The sequence below is a fragment of the Nicotiana tomentosiformis genome, unplaced genomic scaffold, assembly GCF_000390325.3.
Source record: "Nicotiana tomentosiformis unplaced genomic scaffold, ASM39032v3 Un00349, whole genome shotgun sequence".
Classification (NCBI taxonomy): Eukaryota; Viridiplantae; Streptophyta; class Magnoliopsida; order Solanales; family Solanaceae; genus Nicotiana; species Nicotiana tomentosiformis.
This window is the reverse complement of record NW_027174908.1, coordinates 3,167-28,466: the sequence shown is the minus strand read 5'-3', so window position 1 is coordinate 28,466 and position 25,300 is coordinate 3,167. Positions and strand designations below refer to the sequence as shown.

Here is a 25,300-nt window from a genome sequence, read left to right as displayed (position 1 = left end):
GGAAATCATCCTTAGGACTTGCTTTGTTCAGATCTCGGTAATCGACACATACTCTAACCTTCCCATCCTTCTTTGGAACTAGCACAATGTTGGCTAACCACGTTGGGTATTCGACCACTCGGAGAACCTTGGCTTTGATTTTCTTGGTGACCTCCTCTTTTATCTCCAAACTCATATCTGACTTGAACTTTCTGAGCTTCTGCTTTACCGGTGGACACATGGGATTGATGGGTAGCTTATGAGCTACTATGGATGTGCTCAAATAAGTCATATCATCATAGCACCATGCAAAGATATCCTCATACTCCTTTAGGAACCTGATATACCCTTCTTTCTCTGACTGTGATAGATGAGTGCTTATACGAGTTTCCTTGACTGTTTCAGAATCCCCTAAGTTAACGGCCTCAGTTTCTTCCAAATTAGACTTCAGTTTGTTTTCAAAGTTCTCTACTTCTTTGACAATTTCCTCAAGTATTATATCATCTTCCAGATCTTCCGAATCACTATCCTTATGATGCATTGTCTCATTACATATCACAGTTGTAGGCTCATCAGGATATGTAATAATTATGCTAAAAAGAATGTAGAAATATAATAATAAATATGGAAAGCAGTAATGCATTAAAACTTTAAATGTCAACAAATATGACTCGATGTCTCGAGTAATTATTTCAAAACAAAATGCTGAAAATGTATTAAATGCTCAAAACTATTTGAAAATAATTCATGCTAATTTGCCAGGTTACCTAGGAACTCGGCGAGCCCAGGACGGTGCAGCGGTCCAGTTTTTGAGAGCAGCTCCCTCTTCCATTGTCTGAATAGTAAGGTCCTCCTCCTCCTCCTCAACAATTGCACTGCAGCCCATGTCTTCTTCATCTAGAAACAACTTCCTCATGCCAGCCAAAACCTCATCTTCCTCAGATCCCCACATCATGTCAGCCTGATGGAATGTCTGGTGCAAAGGTGGTACAGGTTGTTCCAGCAGATAATAAGGGGCACGCCACGGTGGTGTCCAATCCTGATATTCTTGCCATGTATATTCATATCCGAGTCCAAAGGTCGTGCCATGATACTGTGGTTGTACGGGTTTGGTGATCCCATGAAGCTTTTTACCAAGACCCTTGCTTGGTTCATATCCTGTCCACAATAATATACTTTCTATCTTCTTGCTCCACCATCGATCCTTTTCAATTGCGTCCACTCGTTCAATGTGGTGATATGTTTCTCTACCCAACTTTCTCCTGTTCTCGATGACTGAAGCGGTCTGATTGGTGTAGATGGGGTTGCTTCCATCTCCATGAATGATCACCTCCTGATGATTCCACTCGAACTTCACAGCCTGGTGCAGAGTTGAAGCCACTGCCCTGGCTGCATGTATCCATGGCCGTCCCAACAATAGATTGTAAGTAGCAGATATATTTAGCACTTGGAACTTCACATCAAACCAAGTTGGACCCATCTGTAGATCGAGGTTGATTTCTCCGATAGTGGCTCTCTGAGATCCATCGAACGCCTTCACATTCATGCTTCCCATTCGTATCTCGCGCATGCCTTTACCCAATCTCTTTAGAGTGGTCAGTGGGCATATGTTCAGACTCGAACCTCCATCTATGAAGACCCTGGTGATGAACTTATCCTCGAATTGCACTGTGATATGCAATGCCCTGTTGTGACTCAGTCCTTCTGGTGGTAACTCATCTTCATGGAAAGTGATTTTGTGGCTCTCCAGTACCAGTCCGACCATGTTAGCCATCTCTCCACTAGTGATGTTGGCGGGTACATAAGCTTCACTTATCACCTTTATCAAAGCATTCTTGTGCGCGTCTGAGTTTTGCAACAGTGATAAGATGGATATCTGAGCAGGAGTCTTGTTCAGGTGCTCAACAATAGAGTACTCCCTTGCTTGTATCTTCCTCCAGAGATCGTCCGTGCCAGTCTCAACAACAGGCAGCTTAGGTGCAGCTTCCTTGCTCGTTCCTCCCAGATTCTCAAGTGTGTAAATTCTGCCAGTCCTAGTCATCCCTTTCTCCTGGATTCTGCAACATAATCCCAAGGGATGGCACCAAACTTGTAAGATGGTGTGGGAGCTACCATTACAGTGAAGGGTATAGCTACCTCAACTTCAAATGGGGCTTGGGTTTGTACCAAAACTGGCGTGAGGGTGACCGGAGATGTTTTAGAAGCATCTCTCTCTCGAATACGTCCAATGGACCTTTCCTGATCCCACTCCTCATCAGTTTCTATCACATCCACTCCCTCACCTATGTGATCCGAGAGAGGGTTATTGCGAATATTTGGTGCAACTTCCTTTGCTTGTATAACCTTAGTGTCGATCAGTGTATGAATCTTGTATTTCAACGTGCGACACTCCTCAATGGTATGACCCTTCATGCCTGAATGATAAGCACATATTTTGTTGGGCGTTGATCCATTGGGAGGGATTTTCCACAACAATAACAGGAATAAGGGTGACGTAACCAGCAGCCTTCAGTCTCTCATACAGTTGGGCTATGGGTTCAGCAATTGGGGTGTATTGTCTAGGTGGTCTGCGGTCAAAATTTGGACGTGGCTTTGGGTAGTTATGGCGGGCGAGTGGAGGTGAATGGTAATATGCATGTTGAGTGTTGTCGGTATGGTAGGTGGTGGCAGGGTATTGGTATTTTGGTGGTGAAGGTTGATATGTGGGTGGAGGTGTTTGGTATGTGAGGGGAGACTTAGGGCCTGGGCTACCATCACGACACTCACTTCTTTCTTCTTTGAGATACCTCTTGATTGCAAGGCTTTATTTTTGGCTTGCAGCGCCTCAAAATTAGTTACCATCCCGCTCTTGATTCCTTCTTCTATTCTTTCCCCTAACTTGATGATGTCTGAGAACTTGTGATTTTTGATAACCATCAGTAGTTCATAATATTGCAGATCTTGTGCTCTAACAAAGATCTTGTTCATTTGTTCTTCTTCGAGTGCTGGCCTTACCTTTGCGGCCTTTGATCTCCAACGAGTAGCATACTCGCAAGAAGGTTTATGTCGGCTTCTTCTTGAGGTTTTGAATGTAGAAAATGTCTGGCGCATTTCTGTGTTGAACCTGAACCTATCCATGAAATCTGATGCAATACTCACCCAATTAACCCACTTCTTTGGGTTTTGATTGATATACCAAGACAAAGCATTTCCGGTAAGGCTTCGCATGAACAGTTTCATGTGGATTTGTTCATTTTTACCCACTCTTACAAACTTGTTGCAGTATGTTCTCAGATGCACCTTCAGATCACCAGTACCATCAAACATTTTGAACTTGGGAGGTTTGTAACCCTCCGACAATTCCACATCCGGCTGAATACACATGTCCTCATAGTTTAGACCTTCAATGCCTTTCCCACCTTCAACATTCTGGACTCTCCCTGTGAGCTTCTTGACTTCCTCTTCCATGTTCTAATGAGCAGGTCCTTCTCAGTTGGTTTAGGTATGTATAGGGTTTTCTATAGGGTGTGGGGTAAGGTTTCCACATATATCGGATTGCTTTGATGAGTTCCTGAAACTTGGGTATACAGGTGGCCGTTGGTCGAGTTTTGGGGATCGGGAGTAGGTTGTGGTGCATTTTGGAGAGTGTGATAAGTGATGGTTTGCGGGTATTGAGCTGGATGTTGGTGATGTTATTGAGGGGTTTGCACTGGTGGAGGGTTAAGGTTCTGGGGAGGTGCGGGATTATGATACTGGTGTTATGCGGGAGGATTTGGAATTATGGGCGGTGGATTATGATTTTGTGCATTTTGTGGTGGTGTTTGGTTCTGGGTAGTCAGGTTTTGCTATTTGATGTCGGGAACATTGAGAGTAAGGGAGAGGTTTGCCAAATTTTGGACCCGCTCAAGCTCGCCCTGTAGTTCCAAGATTTTCTGCTCCAAACATAAGACCAACTCATTCTTCCCCTAAAGTTTCAACATTTTCCGCCACAACAGCGTTGTTTTTCCGGATACCGCTTAAATCATCCATTTTCCTTTTACCCTTGCTTTTGCTTTTCTGGTCGCTCGGTGGAGGAGGATGTGGAGGGCCTCTGGAGCTAGTGTGGTATGCTGATGATGCCAGTATGCACGAACCAACCTTTGGGAACGGGAGTAATCAAAAAGAAAGAAAAAAAGCAAAAGATAACCAAGTCAGTTAGGTGAAATAAAAGAGTGTTCGCAATATTTAAACATGTTTCGCAAAGTCATGCAATAATTCACGTCCTAATTTGGGCACCGCATTGTGCCTGAGGTAGGCCTAAGCGACACATAGACTTGGAGAAAATTGGTGCCAACATTTGCTTCATTTCATTAATGTGAAAATGAGCCAAAACAAACTTTCACTAAATCAACAATAATATAATAAAGTTACTAATGGTACTTAGCCTTATTACATCGAAATCTAATCTAAGCTAGAAAGCAGTAAAGGACATCATCTCCTAATCTACTGGGTCCATGAAGGACCTTCTCCATGCTTGGCTCTTTTGACCCCATCAATCAGATTTCCCAGATCGCGCATATCCAACAGTAAGTAAGCTTTTGCCAGATTTCCTCCTTCATCGTCGTCCATGCATTGACAATCCGAGAGTCTCTTTCTCATCTTCCCTTCTAAATCCATCAGTCCTTGTTCCAGGCATTCCAATCTTTCTGTTGACTTAGTGGCAATCTCTTTCCATTCCCTTATTGCTTCCATGTTTACTTTGTGTTGCACCAGATGTTTAGCATCGGACTCGAACACCCTTTTGCGTAGCCTCTTGTACTTAACCTGTGCCTCAGCCACTTTATCTATGACCCTATCCTTCAGATTGACTCCCGGCTTGATGTCCCCCGCTACGTCATCTTCTAGCCATGACAGATAGTAGTATATATGACCGTCATGATACCTATCTGGCTCAATAGTTTCCCCCTCCATAATGATCTTTTAGTTCCACATGTGTTGCGCTTCGAACTTGAACGGAATGACATCTCCCTTGAAATTTGCCTTGTACTGGACCATATTGTAAACCCGAGGTATGACTTGTTTTCTTCCAGCTTGTCTCATTAACCTTATAGGAGCGTAAGGGTGGATACCTCGCAGCCCAATCAACACCAAGTGAGTAGTCCCCTTCGATCTGATGATGAACTCATTACTAGGAAACCATTCGAATATCCAATGCACCTGCTCGTCTGTCAGATTGCTGAAGAAACGCACCCAACTTTCAGCATTTCCAGGCTTTGCAAACCTGTCTGGAACAAATGTCATTTTCTTTGGGTGATGGTTGGCTATGTAGTCATTTAGTGGCCTTCGTAGAAGTTGTTGACGATACCCCATCTGAAAGTGTTCCAGCAGCCAGACCTGTAGCAATAGATTACAGCCCTCAAAGTGTCCGAATCCCTGCTTGCATCGATCTAGAGCGTGGTACATTTTAGCTAAGATCATTGGGATGATAGCATAAGTTTGTCCTTCGATTCCATCCATTAAGGTCCTGGCGATCAAGACTAAGCGAGTATGGATCCTTCCTCCTTTCACTGGAATTATCAACAACCCCAAGAAGCAGACAATGAACACATAAACTCGGTGGTTCACCCATCCTAAAGAAGTAATGGCTTGTTCATCATGGTGAAGACGATATGACTTGCTATGCCCATATCACTCGTAGAGAAACTCAAAAGGGATGTATAATTTCTTTAGACAGAGCATTTCGTCATTCTTCTTAAAACCCAATATTTTCATAAAACCACGGGGAGTACGATTCTCTGGTACCACTAATCCTGGACTATCCCATGGCAACTTGGCGAAACCTCCTATTTCTTCTAGGAGAGGATTCATTTCTATATTGCCAAATCGGAAAACAACTCTTTTCTCGTCCCAAAACATAGTGGTGGCCTCGATCAGCTCCCTATTTGGTTGAGTATTCAACAAAGATGCAGGTCACCAAGTACTCTCCTTACATGATTCTTGTCACAAAGCGCAAGGTCTTTCTACCAGTCAAGTAGCAAAGGCGGGATATTCTGGACCATACCGAACCTGGGGATTTCGTGCTTCATTTTCTGCAAACAAACAAAGGTTAGCCCTTTCCCCCTCCAGATTTGACTACTTACGAAATAATGATAAACACGTTGGCACATTTTCTCAAAGTAATGCACATAATATGATAGTGTCCATTGGGACTGTGGAAATCCCGTCGGACTTTGGACAAGGCTCATATTAGCGGGTTGTTACATTAACAACGCTTCAACCCGTACTAGGTTTAGCATGACGCATGTACATTTCAAATTGGAGTAGGGTTTCTAGAAGTGTATAGACTGGTATTCCCAAGTGGACAACTTGAGAGGGAAAGGTGTAACGACCCGGCCGGTCGTTTTGAGAATTTAAGTCTCGTTCGGCGGCATAAGGCCTTGAGCAGCTTCATATTATGTGTATTGACTTGCGTGCGTGGTTGAATTAGGTTACCGATTGTTTCGGAGTGATTTGGGACACTTAGTCCCTAAAACGAAAGCTTAAGTCTTAGGATTTTGACCGTAGTCGGAACTATGTGAAGACGACTCCGGAATGGAGTTTCGTCAATTCCATTAGCTCCGTTGGGTGATTTTGGACTTAGGAGCGTGTCCGGATTGAAAATTCGAGGTCTGTAGCTGATTTAGGCTAGAAATGGTGAAAGTCAAATTTTTGGAGATTTGGACCGGAAGTGGACTTTTTGATATCGGGGTTAGAATGCGATTCCAAGAGTTGGAACAACTCCGTTATGTTATTTGGGATTTGCCTGCAAAATTTGACATCATTCCGGGTTGATTTGATAGGTTTCGGCATGGGTTTTAGAAGTTGAAAATTTTGAAATTTATAAGTTTAATTCATGGTGCGATGCGTAGTTTCAACGTTAGTTGATGTGATTTGAGGGCTCGACTAAGTTCGTATGGTGTTTTAGGATAGGTTGGTATGTTTGGTTGAGGTCTCGGGGGCCTCGGGTGAGTTTCGGGTGCTTAACAGACTAAAAGTTTGATTTGTGTTACTGCTAAGTCTTCAGGCTTCTGGTATTTTCGCACCAGCGGTGAAGAGACCGCAGGTGCGAGAGCGCACGTACGGAGACGCAAGCACAGAAGCGGAAAAGTGGAGGAGTGCTAGGGGTCGCCGGTGCGAGTAAAATTCCTCATCTGTGATGCCCGCAGATGCGAAGATTGAGGCGCATGTGCGAGAAGTGCTGGACTTGACAGTCTCCGCATGGGCGGAGAAATTGTGCGCATCAGCGGCTCCGCAGAATTGGATTTTGGCGCACAGAAGCGAGAGGAAAGCGCAGGTGCAGTTTGGACGTACGCACCTGCAGTCGCGTAGATGTGGCTAATTATGCGCAGGTGCGGTCACGCCTGGGCAGAAAAGAGAAATTCGAGGGTTTGGTTTCATTCTTCATTTTTGGACTTGAGAGCTCGAAATTTGGCGATTTTTCAAGGGATTTTTAGAGGAAGCTTTGGGGTAATGATTCCTAACTCGTTTTTGGTTGTATTGCATTAATCTATAGTTGTTTTCTCCATTTAGTTTCAGATTTTTGGGGTTGTAATTGGGAAAAATTGGAAGAACTTCTTCAATAAAGATTTCGAGTTTTGAAATGGAATTTGCAGTCGGATTTGAGTATTTCTTATATGGTTGGACTCGTGAGTGAATGGGTGTTCATATTTTGTAATTTTTACCTGATTCTGAGACGTGGGCCCGGGTCGACTTTTTAGGAAAAATTTCAGAATTTTTGTTAAAATATTGATTTCATTAATTAGATGAGTCTATTATCATTGTATTCATGATATGCAATTGTGTTTGGTTAGATTTGGACCATTCGGAGTCGGATAATTGAGGAAAGGGCATTATTATGGACTGTTTGAGCTTGGTTCGAGGTAAGTATCTTACCTAACCTTGTGTTGGGGATTTCCCCCTTAGGATTTGAGTTTTCTATGTTGATTGTAGCCCGTGTGCAAGAGGTGACGAGTGCGTGCACGGACTTATTTGTGGAAAGTTGGCCTTCTAGGATCCATAGGTCCTTATATTCACTGAGTATGAAGTTGTTCTTGATATGATTAATTTTCTAATTACTAGTTTCGCCTCTACATGCTTTAATTAAAATTTATTGCTTTCAGGATTCGCTCTTATTGCCTATTTGACTCTTATTTGACTTAACTGAAGATTTTACCTCCCTTATTGTCATGCTATCTTTTCATAACTGCTTATCCTTATTTGAAATTATTATTGTATCATTTTATAATTTGTTCAGTATGAAATTGAGGTTATGATTATCTTTCCGCTGCTTATCCTTAATTAAATTGTTGAAAATCCTTAGAAATTCCTCAACCTTAAAAGAAGTTTTAGATATCCTATATCGTAGTCGACTTATTTTATTTGGAATTATTTGACTCGTATTAGTTTCCCTGTTGTTGAAATGTATATTGTGGGATCGTTGATACACCTTAGTTTCCCTTTGTTGAGTTGTTCTCTTTACGCCTATCATTCTTTACTGTGGTTGTTTCTTGTGATTTGGTCCCACACTTTCCTGTGATGTAAAAGTTCTTGAGTTGATTTACTTGTCGTACTTTGTATTATTGCCATTGTTGTTGTTGTATTTGTTGCGGTGATGCACGAGGTTTCTGCCGTGCGGTTGTTATTATTGTGATGCACGCAGTTTCTGCCATGCTGTTGTTACTATTGATATTTGAACATGCGGCATGACAAGGTGGGATATATATATATATATATATATATATATGTGGGTTGCGCATGTCGCGAGACAAGATGAGAATATTATTATGCGCGTGTGGCGAGACAAGGCGAGCATTTATGTTACTATTGCACACGTGGCGAGACAAGGTGGGCTGTGTCAGGGATTGATTTGTGATGATTTGTGGCCTGGGGGCATTCTTGTTGTTGATATTTGTGAAGTGGTATACATACCTGTGTGAGATTTATCTTGTGAAAGCTGTGAGAAAATATTCTATGTGTTGTCCGTTCTTTTTCCTTATGCTTATTTGCTGATATGGACTATGGTAGGACACTTGCACAAGCATACACGTAGTTAAGCACTCTTATCGGATAAGAAGTGTTCTTGATATTGTTGAGCATAGATGCTCACCCTTGTTTACTTGTCTTCTATGTGAGAATGGCTCTATTGGCACGTGAGTCGTCAGTGTGGTCATGAGGTGTTATGAGGGCATAGGATGCCAAGTGTTAGGGTTCAGGTATTGAGACCCGTGAGTTGTGAATTGTCCGAGGTTTGGTACCTCATGGAGTTGTTGACTAAAACCTGATGTAAAAGCTGTTGTAATTACTGAGTTATTACTTGTCCTTGCTGTATTCGTGATTCCGGATTTAGGTTGTGTTCCATTTACTTTGTCTGTGTCATTTCCATGATATTCCGCTGATACTTGTTGTTTTCTTGCTTTAATGCCATTACTGTATTGTGAGCCATATTGCATAGTCTTTATGTATACATCATACTTCTGTTATTCATGTGCTTATATCTGTCCAGTTTATTAGACCAGTGGGTGTCTTGACTGTTCCTCGTCACTACTCCACCGAGGTTAGTCTTGATACTTACTGGGCACCGCTGTGGTGTGCTCATGCTACTCTCCTGCACATTTGTTTTTGCAGATCCAGGTACTTGTTCGTTAGCTAGCTGTGTGGACTGTTGCTGTGGAGACTCAAGGTAAATCTGCTGCTGCGTTCGCAGGCTTCGGAGTCACCTTCCAGTTTCCGTTTTGCACTGTTTATCCTTAATTCTGGACAATTGTATTTAAAAGTTTTCTAGCAAACACTCTGTAGAGCTTATGACTTGTACCACCGGTTTTGAGAATTTTTATGAGGTTCTATTTAAATAATGTTTTTGTTTGAATTATTGTTTGGCTTACCTAGTCCCTAAGACTAGGTGCCATTACGATACCCAACAGAGGGAAAATTGGGTCGTGACAAAAGGCACGGGACCGTCGACTGCACCGCTGATCGACTAGTCTACCGCAAATAAGCCTTTCCGATTTAAAAGGGTGATTTCAAGAAAGCGCAGACACTCATCAAGCGCCACTATGTTGATAATTGGCACGAGTGGAGTATGATGCGGAGCATGCTTTATGCAAAAATAATAACACGTTTCCAAATATTTGCATGATAAAAGTACGTAAAAGCAGTAAATAGAATAGTAAAATGAACATGAGGAGAAAAGAAAAGAAAGACAAAAGAGAGAAGTCAGTCTTAGACATGAAAATGTGCAAGAACGTAATGAAGCAGGTAGGGAAATATGGATGGGAGAATCATAATATAGCAGTCTTAGACAAGATGAAAGAGATGGAGAGAGATCATACATGTCATAGCAAATAAAGGAGAATAAGGGAAGGGATGTGCATGTAATAGCAGTTTAAGACAAAGAAAGTAATCCACATAAGTCAAGTTCATTATGGTAAAAGCCTAAGTATATCCCCAGCAGAGTCGCCATGCTGTTGCGCACCGTTTTCTCGAGAAAGTGGGTTTCGACGTGTGAAAACTCTCTTAAACGGGTATTAAAAGAGAAGAGTCGCCACCTAACGATTTTGAGGTGCGTTAGGGCACCTATTTGCAAATAACTCTGTTTGACTAGTCTATGTCATCAAAGATCGGGTAAGGGCTCAAATTACCTCAAAGAGAAGGTGTTAGGCACTCTTCGAGGTCCAAAACTGTGGGTCCCGACCGAACTTTAAATTATGTGGATTACGTAATTAGGCTAGGTGATCAAATAAATAAAGGGAAATTTAGAAGCCGAAGAGTCTTATTAGAACACGTGAGAATCAGCACAAATCTTAATGATTACAAAGATACAATTACATTGATCTATGTTAATTGACTAAGTGTAAATAACAAATACATAAAGAAAAGAAGGGGGGTCCTAAGTTTTTTAGCTTAAAGGATCACCCCGTGCAACATAAATAATACTTCGCAACTCCTTTGAGATAGGGGTTGCTCATATTATTCAGCAGGCACAGACTATCATCTCCTGCTACCCGATTACTATGTTAAAGTTGTTTACCTAAAGGCGTTCTAATTCAATTCTAAGTCGTACCCTATGCGTGCACTACCCATCCCATACCTATGTTCCAGGAGGCTTTGGACCTCTATTTGGGTGGTTCTAGACTCCACTTAGGATGCTCAAAATGATAAAACTAGCGCACATTCAAAAACATATAGGACTACACATGAGTACAATTAAAGCACGCGGGCAATTAGGCAGTAGACAATTTCAAACGCATTAGAGCTATTGAGTCCTATAGGCATAGTTTCTATGTGATTCTAATTTCCAGCGTTGGATAGGCAGCATCGCAACTTTAAACTAACGAACTTGCAGATTAAAGGCGTTGCAAGTACTATAGGCATGATTTCTAATTGTTTGCGCAATAAGACAATGAAACAATCTCAGAATTCCGAATTACCAGTGCTGATTTTATAGACATACTTCTTAGGCAGGTGACGACATCCTATATGCAGGATTTCTAGTAGTTGATAACTGAAATTGATTTTACAACACTTTACTCCTATAGCCATGTCATCTAGGCAGGGCAGTGTAATGAAAACAACAAAAGTAGTTGATTAAAAGATTAGGGTCCTATAGTCATGATATTTAGATGGACAGTACCCTAAAAGTAATAGAAGCAATAGACCAATTGATTATTTGAAGTCTTATAAGCATGGTTTCTTGTTTGACAAAGCATGTGTTATACATCCTATAGGCATGCTGTCTAAACGCATAGTAATAATATGGAAATCAAGTATAGCAATTACTAACAGGTTTGAGATTGTGTGGGAGTATTAGACAAATTAGGTGAGGTGTGTGCGATTCTTATAGACATGATTTCTAGTAGCATGCAGAAGTAGAGCAAGTTAAACAAAGTAGCAAATAAAGCACGTAGACCCTATAAGCATGTTCTCTACCCCTTATGTAATAATAAAGCACACCCATTCTCCAGTTCCACTAACGCCCCAATTATTTGTTTACAAATCATTACAGTCCTAAAATGAAGAGTACGTGTTCGAATATTACAAGCTAAATGAGTACAGGCCCAATAATCAGAGCAGGCCCAAAGAGGAATAACCCAACAACCTCAAGGACTTCAGTGATCACATTCTTCACACAAAAAATAGTAAACCCAAGTATAGGTACACCCCAGGACATTAGAGTGTATCAGCTACATGAATCGAACCCAAACCAATACCAAGTCTGAAAGGGGGAATCAACTTACCCAGCAATGCCAGACTTCACCACATAAGTAACAAGTTGTTCATAAATTAATCAAACTACTCGAAGTCCACACACTTAATTCTTAGGACTGCAACTAACAGTAGTTTAAACCAGAGCAGGTAGATGAGATCACACAGAGTTATACACATAAGATGCTAGAAGTTCAGAAGACAAGATGGAACATCACAAACCAACAGACAACCCCAAATAGAGTTTCAGGATATAATATGATCTAAGGTTAACTTAAACATAATCTTGACAGAGGAATCTTGCAGAATCACAGACGGAAACAAGTAAGATTTCTAGCATGAGGGTCTAGTGCAAATATGATAAAAAACAGGCTAATGAACATAGTCTGTAATAATCCAGTCAACTGGGCATGGAGACTTTAACAATATCAATCATACACGAAGTTTTACCTCACAATGGGCAAGGATATGTCAAATATAGGTTAACAGGACTAGCCTGCACTAGGCTTAATCACATATGAGGGAAGAGGCTAGACATGAGGTTTTCCCTAAGGTCTCAAATAGGATTGCATAAGTCAAAGCATACATTAGAGCTTAAATGACATGAAAGCAGGCCCTAGCTAATCAGTACAACATCAAAACTTAGCAGGTTGGACAAGAATGACTTAACAAGGTCTAAAACATATGCATGGATTCATCACAAAGGTACAGGACAAGGCAGGGAACGAGCATTAGTTCACAAGTAGCAGGGAAAGCATGCCTGGACTAATAACATGATCAGGAGTTAATTCTTAGAAAAGTATCAAGTCACGCATGAATGACTCAAGACTTAGAACAGGTTCTGGGCATGACTTGAATCATAACAAGAGTACAGAACAAAGCAAGGAACCACACTCAGAATAGGCAACAGTAATGAGCATTCGAGCACATACATTAGCAAGTAGGCTTAAGAAGGCAGAATCAAGGCAACAAATATGCAAGTTAGGCTACTAGAAGGTATAGAGCCTCAAGAAGAGTTTCAAAGCATATAATGGCATATTGGTTCATAAAAATTCTCAGAGACATAGATATGCAAACCAGGAATTTAAACGAGAAGAAACAAAAAATGAAATTGCAAGAGTCGTAGCTACAATACAAGTTACAGACGAACAAGTAAACAAGGGGAGTAATTTCAGCAACACTTCAATGTCAATAGCAAAACGAGCAGTAGAACCCAAGAATCTCAATGCGTCAGAGTTCCGAAGGGTTTCGAACGAACCCCGGACTGTGCTCACACTGAGAAAGGTTCAAGAATTGAATTACGGTGGCCTTGGCTTTCAGCCAGCCAAAAAATTGAGCCTCAAAATAGTATAGGACAAGAAAGAATAAGAGATCAGTAGTAGTTTTCTTTTGCGATTTTTCTCCATCTCCTGGGGGAGTTAGGGGATGGGTTTATATAGTAATGGAAATTGAACAAAAAAAAAAGAAATATAATCAATCAAACACAAATAAGGAAAGAAAGGCATGCAGAATCGATTTAGAACCAAATTAGGAGAAAAATCAGGCGAACCCTAGTTCTGCCCAGAATCTCAGATTGCCGAAGAATCTTGGTAAATAAGACCCATATAATCTTGCCACGAGTGTATATAGACAAAAAATTGTCTGAATCTTGAGGAGTCTGATTTCTCTTGATTCAGAAGATTGGTGCTTGCCAAATATGGGGCAAGTACTATGTAATACCATAATCTTGTAAAGAACAATGAGATAATCCATAAAAGGTAAGTGAATCATGACAAGAATCCATGAATTAATCGGATTCAGAGAAGGTTGGTGAAGGCGGCTAGGGTTTTTGAAGGAGGGAGGAAGAGAGACGAGGGAAACGGGGGTGGCAGTCTATTGGAGAATGAGGATTAGGGTTTGGGGTTGGGTTATTAAAAATGGTAGGGTAGTTGTGAGCCTTTGATCTTGAGAGATCAACGGCCAAGATTAAAACTCGAGCGGGGCAGGTCGGTTCAACGAGTCGTGACTGGGTTGGATTAAAAGGGTCGTTTGGTTTGGGCTAAAGGGATTGGGCCAGGGATTTGGGTCTGTTTGGTCCGAAAATTAGCCCTTCATTGGGCTATAAAAATTAAATATACGAAATTTATGAAATAATAATTTATAAAAGTGATTAATAAAAAATAAAAATACTATTTATGCAGTAAAATGCTGGAAAATAATAGCTTAACATTATAAAAATATAAAATATTATTCTAACATAAATAATATAATAAATATAATTATGTATAGAATGTAGGTTATTCTTGCAAAAATTATGTAAATAGGTAAAAATGCAAATGTAATCATATGCAATGAAGTAAAAATGTTGTAAAATATATATGTGGGTGTAAATGATAAATTTGGATGACTAAGTCATCACAAAATAATTTAAGGGGTAATTAATGTATATTCAAGTAAAATGCAAGAAAATCAATTCTAAAGTTTTAAAAATTATAAATATTATAGAAAATACTTGTATAACTCTTGTAAATTAAGTAATGATGCAAAATGATATTTTGAAAGTATATATACTATTAAAAAAATATGAGGGCAAAATTGGGTATCAACACCAAGTAGCTCGGGTGAGTTTCAGACGGGGTTCAGATTGATTGGAACCTTGTTGAAGTTGCTGGAATTTGGGATTTGCTGATGCAACCGCTTATGCGGAAGCTTGGTCACAGAAGATACTCCGCTGAAGCGAGCAGTCCATCGCAGTAGCAGACTGGGCACTGCTGAGCAGGAGCCGCAGATGCGCGACCGCAGATGCAGTGCTTTTGGTCGCAGAAGCGAAAGGACGGGCCTTTAGTGGTGTGCGCAGTAGCGCAACTTTTTCCATAGAAGCGATGGTCGCAGATGCGACCTACTGTCCGCAAATGCAGAAACGCTAGGCAGAATGCCTTATGTTCGAGGGTTCAACATTTTACCCATTCTTCTAATTTTGGAGCTCGATTTGGGCGACCTTGGAGAGGAATTTCACCACACAACTTGGGGTAAGTGTTCTTGACTCCCTTGTGATTATATTTCATGAATTAAGCTTCTTTTTCAGCGCTATATTATTTATTTTTCAAGAGAAATCGGAGAATTTTCTAAAATTCCATAAAATGAATTTTCGAGTTTTGAACATCGATTCGGAGTCTGATTTGAGTAAAATTAGTATGGTTGGACTCGTAATTGAATGAGTTTGGATTTTGTGAGTTTCGACGAGTTCTGAGACGTGGGCCCCACTGTCAATTTTTCGAGCGGAGTTGAAATTTTTTGTAAATTGTTAAATTATAAGCATTGGAGTAAATTGTGATTAATTTGCACATTGTTTGAATAGATACGAATCGTTTGGCTTGAATTGAGGAGATAGGAAGGCGTTTGGAGGTTGATACGCGCGAAATGGAATTTCCGGAGTATTGATTATCTTGCTCGGCATTGGATTCGGGTTGTTCGAGGTAAGTAACATTTCTAAACTTGGAGCTGAGGTTATAAACCCTGAAAATACGTGTTATATGATTTGTTTGGAGGTGACGCATATGTTAGGTGACGGGTATGTGGGCGTGCACCATAGAAATTATGACTTAATTGATTCTGTGGAGTTGCATAATCAAATAATCATGTCATTATCCACATATCCTCCACATGTTAGAGGAATTGATCTGAGACTCATGTTAAAGATCATGTTTAGGCTACGTGCCGATATTTTTGGGACCCATAGAAGTCTTATTGCTATTGAATTATGCTTAAATTTACAATTTTGTACTCAGTTACATCTATCATTTGCATATCATATCTTAGTCTCTGTTGCCATTCATTGATACATCATATCATCATGTCGGGCCAATTTTTATGACATTCTGAGCCCGAGAGACTGGAGAGATTATTGACTAAGTGAGTCCGAGGGCCGGATTGTGAGTGATATTTATGGGATCGGACTGTACGCCGCAATATATTTTTATTTATTTATGCCTGGATCTGGCTTATTATAGCGCTTGGGCTGAAGGAGCCCCTCCGGAGTCTGCACCCCACACAGTGAGCGCGATTGATTTTATATTGAGGGATGGATCTTCCCTGGGCATGGATCTTGCCCGAATCATTTATATTTTTGGGATGGAGCATGGATCTTGCCGGAATCATTTATATTTTTTGGATGGATTTTCCCTGGGCTTGGATCTTGCCGAATCATTTATATTTTTGGGATGGATTTTCCCTGGGTATGGATCTTGCCTAATTATTTATATTGAGGGATAGATCTTCCCTGGGCTGGAATGGCCCAATACAGTACTGAGTGACTGAATGTCAGTTATTATATATTTATATTTGGGTTGGATCTGCCCTGTAAAATGCCAAGTGACTCAGTGTTCTGAATACTGAGCGTGATGAGTGGAAATGCAAGACAGTGAGATTGAGTACTCTGAGAGTGGGAGTACATAAGTTCATCATTATATTGCATTGCATTAGACAGGCATACTTGATATGTAGGCATAGAGAAGTATTTTTCCTCATGCCATCTGATAATGGAATTTCTTATCTGTTGTTAAAGTTTTTTTTTTGTTGAAAAAAATCACAAATTTCAGACTTACTCATATTTTCAGTGATTTTCGGCAAAGGATTTGAGTTTTTCTGTTATACTTGAAAAGAAAATGTTTATTTTCTGGAATTGTATATGTCGCGCCCCTTTTTTCTCGCGAAATAGGGCTTCGACATGTGACAACTCTTTTAAGGAGGTATTAAAAGAGGAGAGTCGCCACAGTGTAAATGACAAAACTCAAATCTTTAATTACATGACCCACAGTGTACATGGAGCTTCTACGACAATGGATACCTATATACATAAAACGAACTAGACCCAAACACCTACTAGAACTGTAGCGGGCTCACCATAAGCTGAGTAGTGAAGAAGATCCCTATCAAAGATCCATATCATCCTGTAAAAGTATACCTGCATCATTAAAAGATGCAGCGCCCCCGGCAAAAGGGACGTGAGTACATGTGGAATAGTACTCGTATGTAAGGCAGTCAAAACAACATATGAAAATATGGTAACTCAAATAAGAGGCAAATAAAGTACATCAAGAAACTACGAAACATCCAATAAAATCACATTTCAAGTCTTATTATACTTGCATCATTCTAACCTTCTTTTAGGATCAACTGCGCCATATGAACTATACTTGGAATATATAATATAATGTAATTGTAACAACGTGTACAAACAATGCCAACGAAAGTGTCACCTTCCTCCCTTAATTCACACATATACATTTCGTAGACCGTCCTTAGTGTTTACATATCATAGTATACACCTATGCATCTCATAGACCATTCACAGCGTTCACTTACACAATACAAATACATCTATTCAAGGGCTTGGAAATACAAAATGAATATGATGAATTATGGTAACAATAAATAGGCTTAGATAGCCATTAACGTCAAGCAAATTTATTAAGAGTTTCCATTCAAATTTATCGATATTAATTTGGGGATCCTTTATAACCACCCTCACACAAAGCGGCCATGCCGCCTCACCCCCAACATATGTGGGTGGAGGTGTATCACGATACCACAACCTCTACATAAAGTGACCTTGTCGCCTCACCCCAATATATGCAGATGGAGGTGTATCACAATACCACAATCCGAACACAAAGTGGCCCTGCTGCCTCACCCCAATATATGCGGATGGAGGTGTATCATAATACCACAATCCCAACATAAAGCGGTCATGCCGCCTCACCCCAATATATGCGGATGGAGGTGTATCACAATACCACAATCCCAACACAAAGCGGTCATGCCGCCTCACCCCCAATATATGTGGGTGGAGGTGTATTCCACAATACCACAATCCCTACACAAAGTGGTCCTACCGCCTCACCCCAATATACGTAGGTGGAGGTGTATCACAATACCACAATCCCTACACAAAGCGGTCATGATGCCTCACCCCAATATATGCGGGTGGAGGTGTATTCCACAATACCACAATCCCTACACAAAGCGGTCCTACCGCCTCACCCCAATATATGCAGGTGGAGGTGTAATCCCAATCACAATACCATATATAAACTCAAAGCAACATAGTTTGTCATTACATTTAACGTTGTAATTACTCATATCATTGGAATACTTCATGTTCATGCTCATCATGGAGAAACATAACTCATTACATTAGCTCATGCATGTTAAATCAATATGTCGATTTCAATGGCACATGGGCCCAATTCCTTTTCTTAAGGTTCATCGTCATTTAACAAACGACATCTCCCTTCCATCTCATTATTCACTCCCTTGACCTCTTGAGGTCATTATCTAGGTTCATGACTCTTGGGGAATTAACAATCAAAGTCATTTGCATATATTATTTTAGAAGCATAGAACTATAGTTGAAACCATTGGGACATACAACACTTCGAAATTCTCATTTAGGCAACGATCACATTTCATGTTCATACTATCACTTACTTGTACTTGCCATGGGTTATCATAGAACATTAAGAGCATTTAGAACATTTAGGAACATCATAGTCTTTACTCGCAAGAACGCAGGGGCTTATAACATATTGGAAACAAAAGTACAAATACGTACATCTCATAACCTTTCACACCCTATATCACGTAATTCGTACTTTCAACCACTTACAACATTATTATTTCATTGGCTCTCTTGGCCATACATATGATTCTTCTTTCATGGTATAATGGACGTATTTCATATTCCACACTTTCATATCTTTCCTTTCATGGATCATAATCCTAAATATCAACATATACAATATCCCAGAAATCATAACTTTAGGTTCATTAGTAATGAAGACTTTAAACACAATGGATTTCTTCTTGAATTACTTTTTCCCTAAAATTACAATACACAATTTCCACTCACGAATATGTAAGAATGCAAAATACATTGAAAATGCTCACTAAACATAGCATTAGCTAAAACAACCACATATGGGCATCACTTGGGTTCATAAGCTTTTAGGCAATTCTATTTTCAAAGTCAATTTTTGAATAGTTGAATCAAAGCTCATTTCATAATCTTTCTCACATCATCTCATTTCATGGGCAACATTGGCCACAAGTATAACTTTCACTCTTGGCACGTTGGCCACACTCTATATCCCCAATTCACTTATTTCACTTCCAACCATCTTTATAAGTTATCAACAATAAGACATTTCCAATCAATACTTTAGGTACACATATGAGCAATTAAGAGTCTTAAGCATATTGAGTTTTCTCGCACAATTTGACATCATAACCTTCCTTTGAAACACCACTCAAAGACATAGCATTTTAACACACATATCATTCTTGAACACATTCCCAAAAGATAACATAATGTGATAGGAACATTCAGAATATGTTTTGAATACATAAGTCTCGACACTTTGCTTATTTGGGACATTCAAATTTATTGGGAACAACCCGAAACATAGAATAAGGAACTTGAGACATCCATACTTGAAACTTATGGGAACATCATTGAATTCAATTCTAAGAAGGAAGTTTAGCCAACATACCTCGCTTTGAGCTTTCCTTAAATTACTACAACATTCCAAAAATTCTAGCAATCCCAATCTATTTTGATACATAACAAAACTAAACCATAATTAGAAAGATATTCATGGTCTTAGCTCATTTGAGTATTTTATCAAACACTAGGTGTGCAAATTTGGCTACAAGATTTCCTTCACTCCTCAACCCAATCTTTACTTATTTTAGCCCAACAATCTTTCCACAAATCTTATTGGTACATACATGTATAAATAATACTCTCATAACCACGAATCATACTCCTAATCAACCATCTTCTACCCAAATTCGAAATTGAAAACTAGGGTATGGAGCCTTATCTCTTAGATGAAGAACTTGTGAGATTTCCTTGTTGGATTTCAAAGTTTGGAAAAGATCTTGATGAACAAAATACTTCATCTACTTCCTCTCTCTAGAACCCTCTCACTTCTCTCTAAAAAACCTCAGATAATTGCCTCAAAATAAACCCCAAAGCCTATTTATCAAAATGGGGTCGGGTTATGAAAATAGAAAAACTAACCCTCCGAAAGCAGGTCCGCGGTCGCATAATGGACCGCAGAATGGGTATGCAGGTCAAAAAATAATCAAAAAAATCAGTGCCCAGAACTTAGCTGTTCTGGTCCATTTTGCGACCAGTTTGCGGTCGCAGAAGCACTTTCGCGATCGCAGAATTGTCGCAGAATCTCATTTTTTCAGCCTTTGGTAATTTGGTCATAACTTCTTGTAGGAGTGTCCAAATGATGAATGGTTTGAAGCGTTGGAAACTAGACTCAAAGAGATTTAATTTGATAGGTAGAGATTCTACTAAGTAGTTTTAGTTTGGTAGCATCATGCGTTTGAAGTAGGATCTTGTGGGAACTCACTTGAAACTTTATTCCATCATAAAATTTTCAACTTGACTTAGCCTTGGGGATTTTCTTAGACCATAAACCATTCTTAATGCACATCATACATATATTATAATGATCAATTGATATCATTCATATAATAGTCCTTGTCTACACATAAAATAATATAATTAGCGCACATCAACTTTCTAAATAGCGCTTAAGTACTTTGAAATTTTCCGGGGTGTTATAGTTTCGAAGGCCAAGCGTTGCTCATTGATAGGATTATACGATTTGCATGCTGATTAATGAAATTATAGATTTTTGGTTATTAAGCCTGCTGTGTCTAGGTGACTCGTGCAGTAAGGAATAATGAAAGGACCATTGGGGAGATCCCAGAAGTGCATAATAAACCATATTGAGAGGTGCATCATTGACTCTTATTAAGACGAAACAGTGTTTTCCTATAGACAGGATCTCTAATGTTTAGCACTTGGAGCTGATTTTATCATTACACTCAACCCTATGGACATGTTTTCTAGGTGAACAGTGCGATGCAGTAATGAATGAGATGATTAAACTCTTATAGGCATGGTTTCTAGTGAACAGTACGAGATAATAGCAAATGAGATGATCAAAATCCTATAGGCATGATTTCTAATGAATATGCTGAAATGAATTGAAATCAATGACATTTATTCCTATAGGCAGGATTTCTAGTAACACATAGCAGTAAGCATAATTGCAGCACTTTGAATTCATGTTTGCTAGCAGACCGTGTGTGTGTGTGTGTGTTTCCCCTAATGGCATGATTTCTATAGTGCACAAAGTGATGGAATAGCATATATATAACAAGTAAATCATTGAGTCCTATAGGCATATTATCTACCCATTTGGTATGCAAATATTAGAAATCTACCCATTCCCCACTTCACTAACACCCCAATCGTCAAAGTTATTACAGGCCCATTAATGACTAAGATACAAATGTTATACAAATAATGACAATAGGCTCACAGTAGGCCCAAATGAAATACCCAGCACTGTCTGGGCCTTCAACAATTCTCACACAGCATACCCAAACTTCTAACAAGGAGCCGTATTCATCAACACAACCCCAGAATCCATAGAGAAGCCCAAAGTCAATTCATATAACCATATTTCCAAGCATTGCATCATTTAAACCAAACGACTTAGATATTCAGCAGATAATATGAATCTATCTTCATTTTTAGCAATTGGTTGATGAATTTAAAGACGAAATTGGGGGTGTTGGCCTAAAGTTCATAAAATGACTTTTTGAGTTTTGAACATCGATTTGGAGTCGGAATTGAGTGAAATTAGTATGGTTAAACTTGTAATTGGATAAGTTGTCGGATTTTGTAAGTTTCGTTGGATTCTGAGACGTGGGTCTCACGGGCAATTTTTGGAGTGTAATTTTGGATTTTGTGGAAAAATATTAGTATTTTGATATGGAATTAATCTCTATAATTGTGTGGACTGAATCAAATTTATTGTGGCTAGATTTGAGCCGTTCAGAAGTTGATACGCATAGAATGGGATTTCTAGAGCATTTTGATCTTGCTCGGAATTGGATTCGTCTTGTTCGAGATAAGTAACTCTTCTAATCTTGGAGCTGAGGGTATGAACCCTGAATATATGTATTATGTGAATTGTTGGGAGGTGACGCACATGCTAGGTGACGGGCGTGTGGGCGTGCACCATAGAAATTGTGACGAAATTGGTTCCGTGAAATTTTGTAGTCATAATCTTGGCATTTTCCATGTAGTTTTATGTGTTAAAGAAATTGAGCTGAGAATCATATTAAAAATCATGTGAGGCTATGTGCCAGTATTATTGAGACCCATAAAGGTCATATTACTGTGAATTATTTGTTTAAAATGAAATTTCATACTCAGTCATATTCATTTCATTGCATATCATATCTCAGTCTCTGTTATTTATTGATACATCATATCATCATTTTTGGGCTATTTTCATGACATTGTGAGCCCATGAGAGAGAGACTGGAGAGATTGATGACTGAGGGAGGCCGAGAGCCTGACTGTGAAGATATTATTATGTGGATCGGGGATGCCCGCCTGCAGCAGGCCTTATAGGCTTTATATAGCACATGAGTTATCCGTGCAGCACGTGAGTTGTCCGTGGGATTTATAGCGCTTGGGCTGAAGGACCCCCTCCGGAGTCTGTACACCCCCAGTGAGCGTGGTTGATATTATTGAGGGATGGATCTTCCCTAGACATGGATCTTGTCCGAAGTATTATATACCTGGAGATGGATCCGGTATTATATACCTGGAGATGGATTTTCTTCACGGGCTGGATTGGCCCTACTCGGTACTGAGTGACTAATGATTAGTTGATGTGTATATTCCGGAATGGATCTTTCCTGGGCCGGATTGGCCATATACAGTACTGAGTGATTGGGCATGATGAATGGAATGTGTGAGAAAGTGAGATTGAGTATTCTGAGAGTGTGAGTACATGAGTTCATCTCTTAGATACATTGCATTGACATGCACACATGACATACATGCATAGAGATGTATTTTCCTCATGTTGTACGGTATCACATCATTCATGATTTCTCACACATATTGGCAGATGGGCATAGTGATACATTTGTTTACACTGGTTATCTGGAAAGAAAATGAAACATCTTATTTATTATTGAAAGGATTTTTGGAAAAATTATTGTTTTCAAACTTATTCATATTTTTGGCAACTCTGGTATACGATTTGGGTTTTCATTGATGTACTGCAAAGGAAGAACTATTTTCAGAAATCATGTTTTGTTGAGCATTTGATTGTTGAGTTATTTCTGGTATTACTTGCTTTATGTTGTTATGAACTGTTGTTGGTTATGGGAGTTGAACTCTGACCTTGGTACAAGCTCGTCACTACTTTCAACCTAACGTTAGGTTTGTTACTTATTGAGTACATGGGGTCGGTTGTACTCATACTACACTTCTGCACCTTGCATACAGATGTTGGCTGCTGATATTGCTATGATCGATGGGAGCTGGACTGAAGATGTACTTGCGTCCCGGCTGTAGCTGCCTCTTGTTCGTGGTAGCTTTAGATCTGTAAAACTCTGTTTATGTACTATTCAAACAGACTGTGTATTTATTTCATTTCCGCTTTGTAATCTCTATTCTTAGAACCTCATGATTTATACTACCAGTTCTTGAGAAATGTATAAGATTATGATATTTCATTACTTAATTGCTTTATAAATTGTTATTAGAATTGATTAGTGGTTAATTGACTTACCTAGCGGGTCGGGTTGGGTGCCATCACGACTAGTCAGATTTTGGGTCGTGACAAGGAGTAGCTAAAGAAACCTTGAAAATATTTTTCATTAATGTCTCACATTTTTTCTTATCCTTTAGAGTTACAAGATACTCCTTGCAGTTTCTCTTCCAGTGCCTATTCTTCTTACAATGAAAACATTTAGCATCATATACTGACTTCAAGATCAAATCTCCAGAAAGCTCTTTACCAAGATTGTACCCCAACTTCTCAAGTTCTTCGGTAAGATCAATCACAAGATTGACATGGGGTCCAACTGGGGAGTTATCAATGTCCAACTGTGTATCAACCATTTTCTTAAGATATTCAATGATTGCAGTTGGATCCATATTCTGATGTTTCCTCTGGAGTTCAGAACTCATAGAAACGAGAATGATACGTTTAATAACAAGGCATTCTTCCAAGTATTTCTGATAAACCTTGGTGCCTTCAACATCATTCTCTGGTGGGACTAGCTTTGCAGTCTTATCGATCACATCAATGAGCTTTTCATGCACAAGAACAATTCTCAAATTTCTATACCAGTCATTAAAGTTTGGTCCTACCAACTTGTTAGTCTCAAGTATTTCACGCAATGATATAACAGACATATTGAGAAATCTAAAATGCAATAATATAAGAACATATTTGTATATATCATAAAGACATGGACTTTTATCTAAATAATATTTTCACTAATTATTTTAAACTATTTACCTTCATTATAGTCTAAGAAATCATTATTTCTATTAGTGGAGTAAAGTAATCCTTTAACAATATATATGAGCCCCTTGGAAGTCAAGTCGTTTCTCACATATATTTCAAAGATAGGTATTCTTACCAATTGTATCTCCATACAATTTTCTTAAATAGGTCTATGCCAAATAGTCCCCTGGTAGTCAGGTCGATCCTATTGGCATAGTTGAGTTCAACCATCATGATAACAAAGAACTTATTAAATTTTATACTCCCCGGGTAGTCCAGGCGTCTAGTATAAAATTAAATAATTCTTCAAATCCATGCATCTAGTGCAATAAATAATTTTAACATATTCTCGAACTATAAGTTTTCTGGTTGTCAGGCCGCTCCTTATAAACAAGAAATAAATAAAATTATTTATTTTTATGGATAGCTTTACAATAAATATCTTATATTTTATTTTTTAAGAACTCAAATTTTAGTAGGAGGGAATTGCTATTAAACCAACTTTTAATAACATGATGATCAATGCTTTTATAATACTTGAATTTAGTTCAAGTTGTCTACATGCTTAGTCATAAATTAATTTACATTGCATGTAATGAATAATTCAAAATTATGTAACGAACAAGCACGTGACATAAACAAACGAATCAACATTCTTCTAACATGTTTATCTTATATATCACATAAAAATAATTCATGCCAGAATATTATTATTAATTAACATCGCATGAACTAAG

At 39.2% G+C, this 25,300-nt stretch overlaps 2 protein-coding genes across 2 annotated transcripts; both read right to left on the bottom strand.

The window, feature by feature from the left end:
• Positions 1-2,016: 2,016 nt before the first annotated feature.
• LOC138904099 (uncharacterized) lies at positions 2,017-3,426 on the bottom strand. The gene is made up of 2 exons (XM_070192563.1): positions 2,818-3,426; positions 2,017-2,307 (listed from the first exon to the last, which is right to left on the bottom strand). The coding sequence occupies exons 1-2, from the start codon at positions 3,424-3,426 to the stop codon at positions 2,017-2,019; spliced, it is 900 nt and encodes a 299-aa protein (XP_070048664.1).
• A 20,443-nt stretch (positions 3,427-23,869) lies between these two features.
• Positions 23,870-24,469, bottom strand: LOC138904100 (uncharacterized). The gene has a single exon (XM_070192564.1). It carries the CDS (start codon positions 24,467-24,469, stop codon positions 23,870-23,872), a length of 600 nt encoding a protein of 199 aa, XP_070048665.1.
• Positions 24,470-25,300: the final 831 nt, after the last annotated feature.

Bases quoted from the DNA above. Each gene is read 5' to 3' on its own strand.
- LOC138904099 (XM_070192563.1), bottom strand. From the start codon at position 3,426: ATGGAAGAGGAAGTCAAGAAGCTCACAGGGAGAGTCCAGAATGTTGAA. The intron at 2,308-2,817 runs GTAACTAATTTT...ATACAAGCAAAG, and splicing joins AAGGAATCAAGAGCGGGATG to GAAGTTGCACCAAATATTCG.
- LOC138904100 (XM_070192564.1), bottom strand. From the start codon at position 24,469: ATGTCTGTTATATCATTGCGTGAAATACTTGAGACTAACAAGTTGGTA.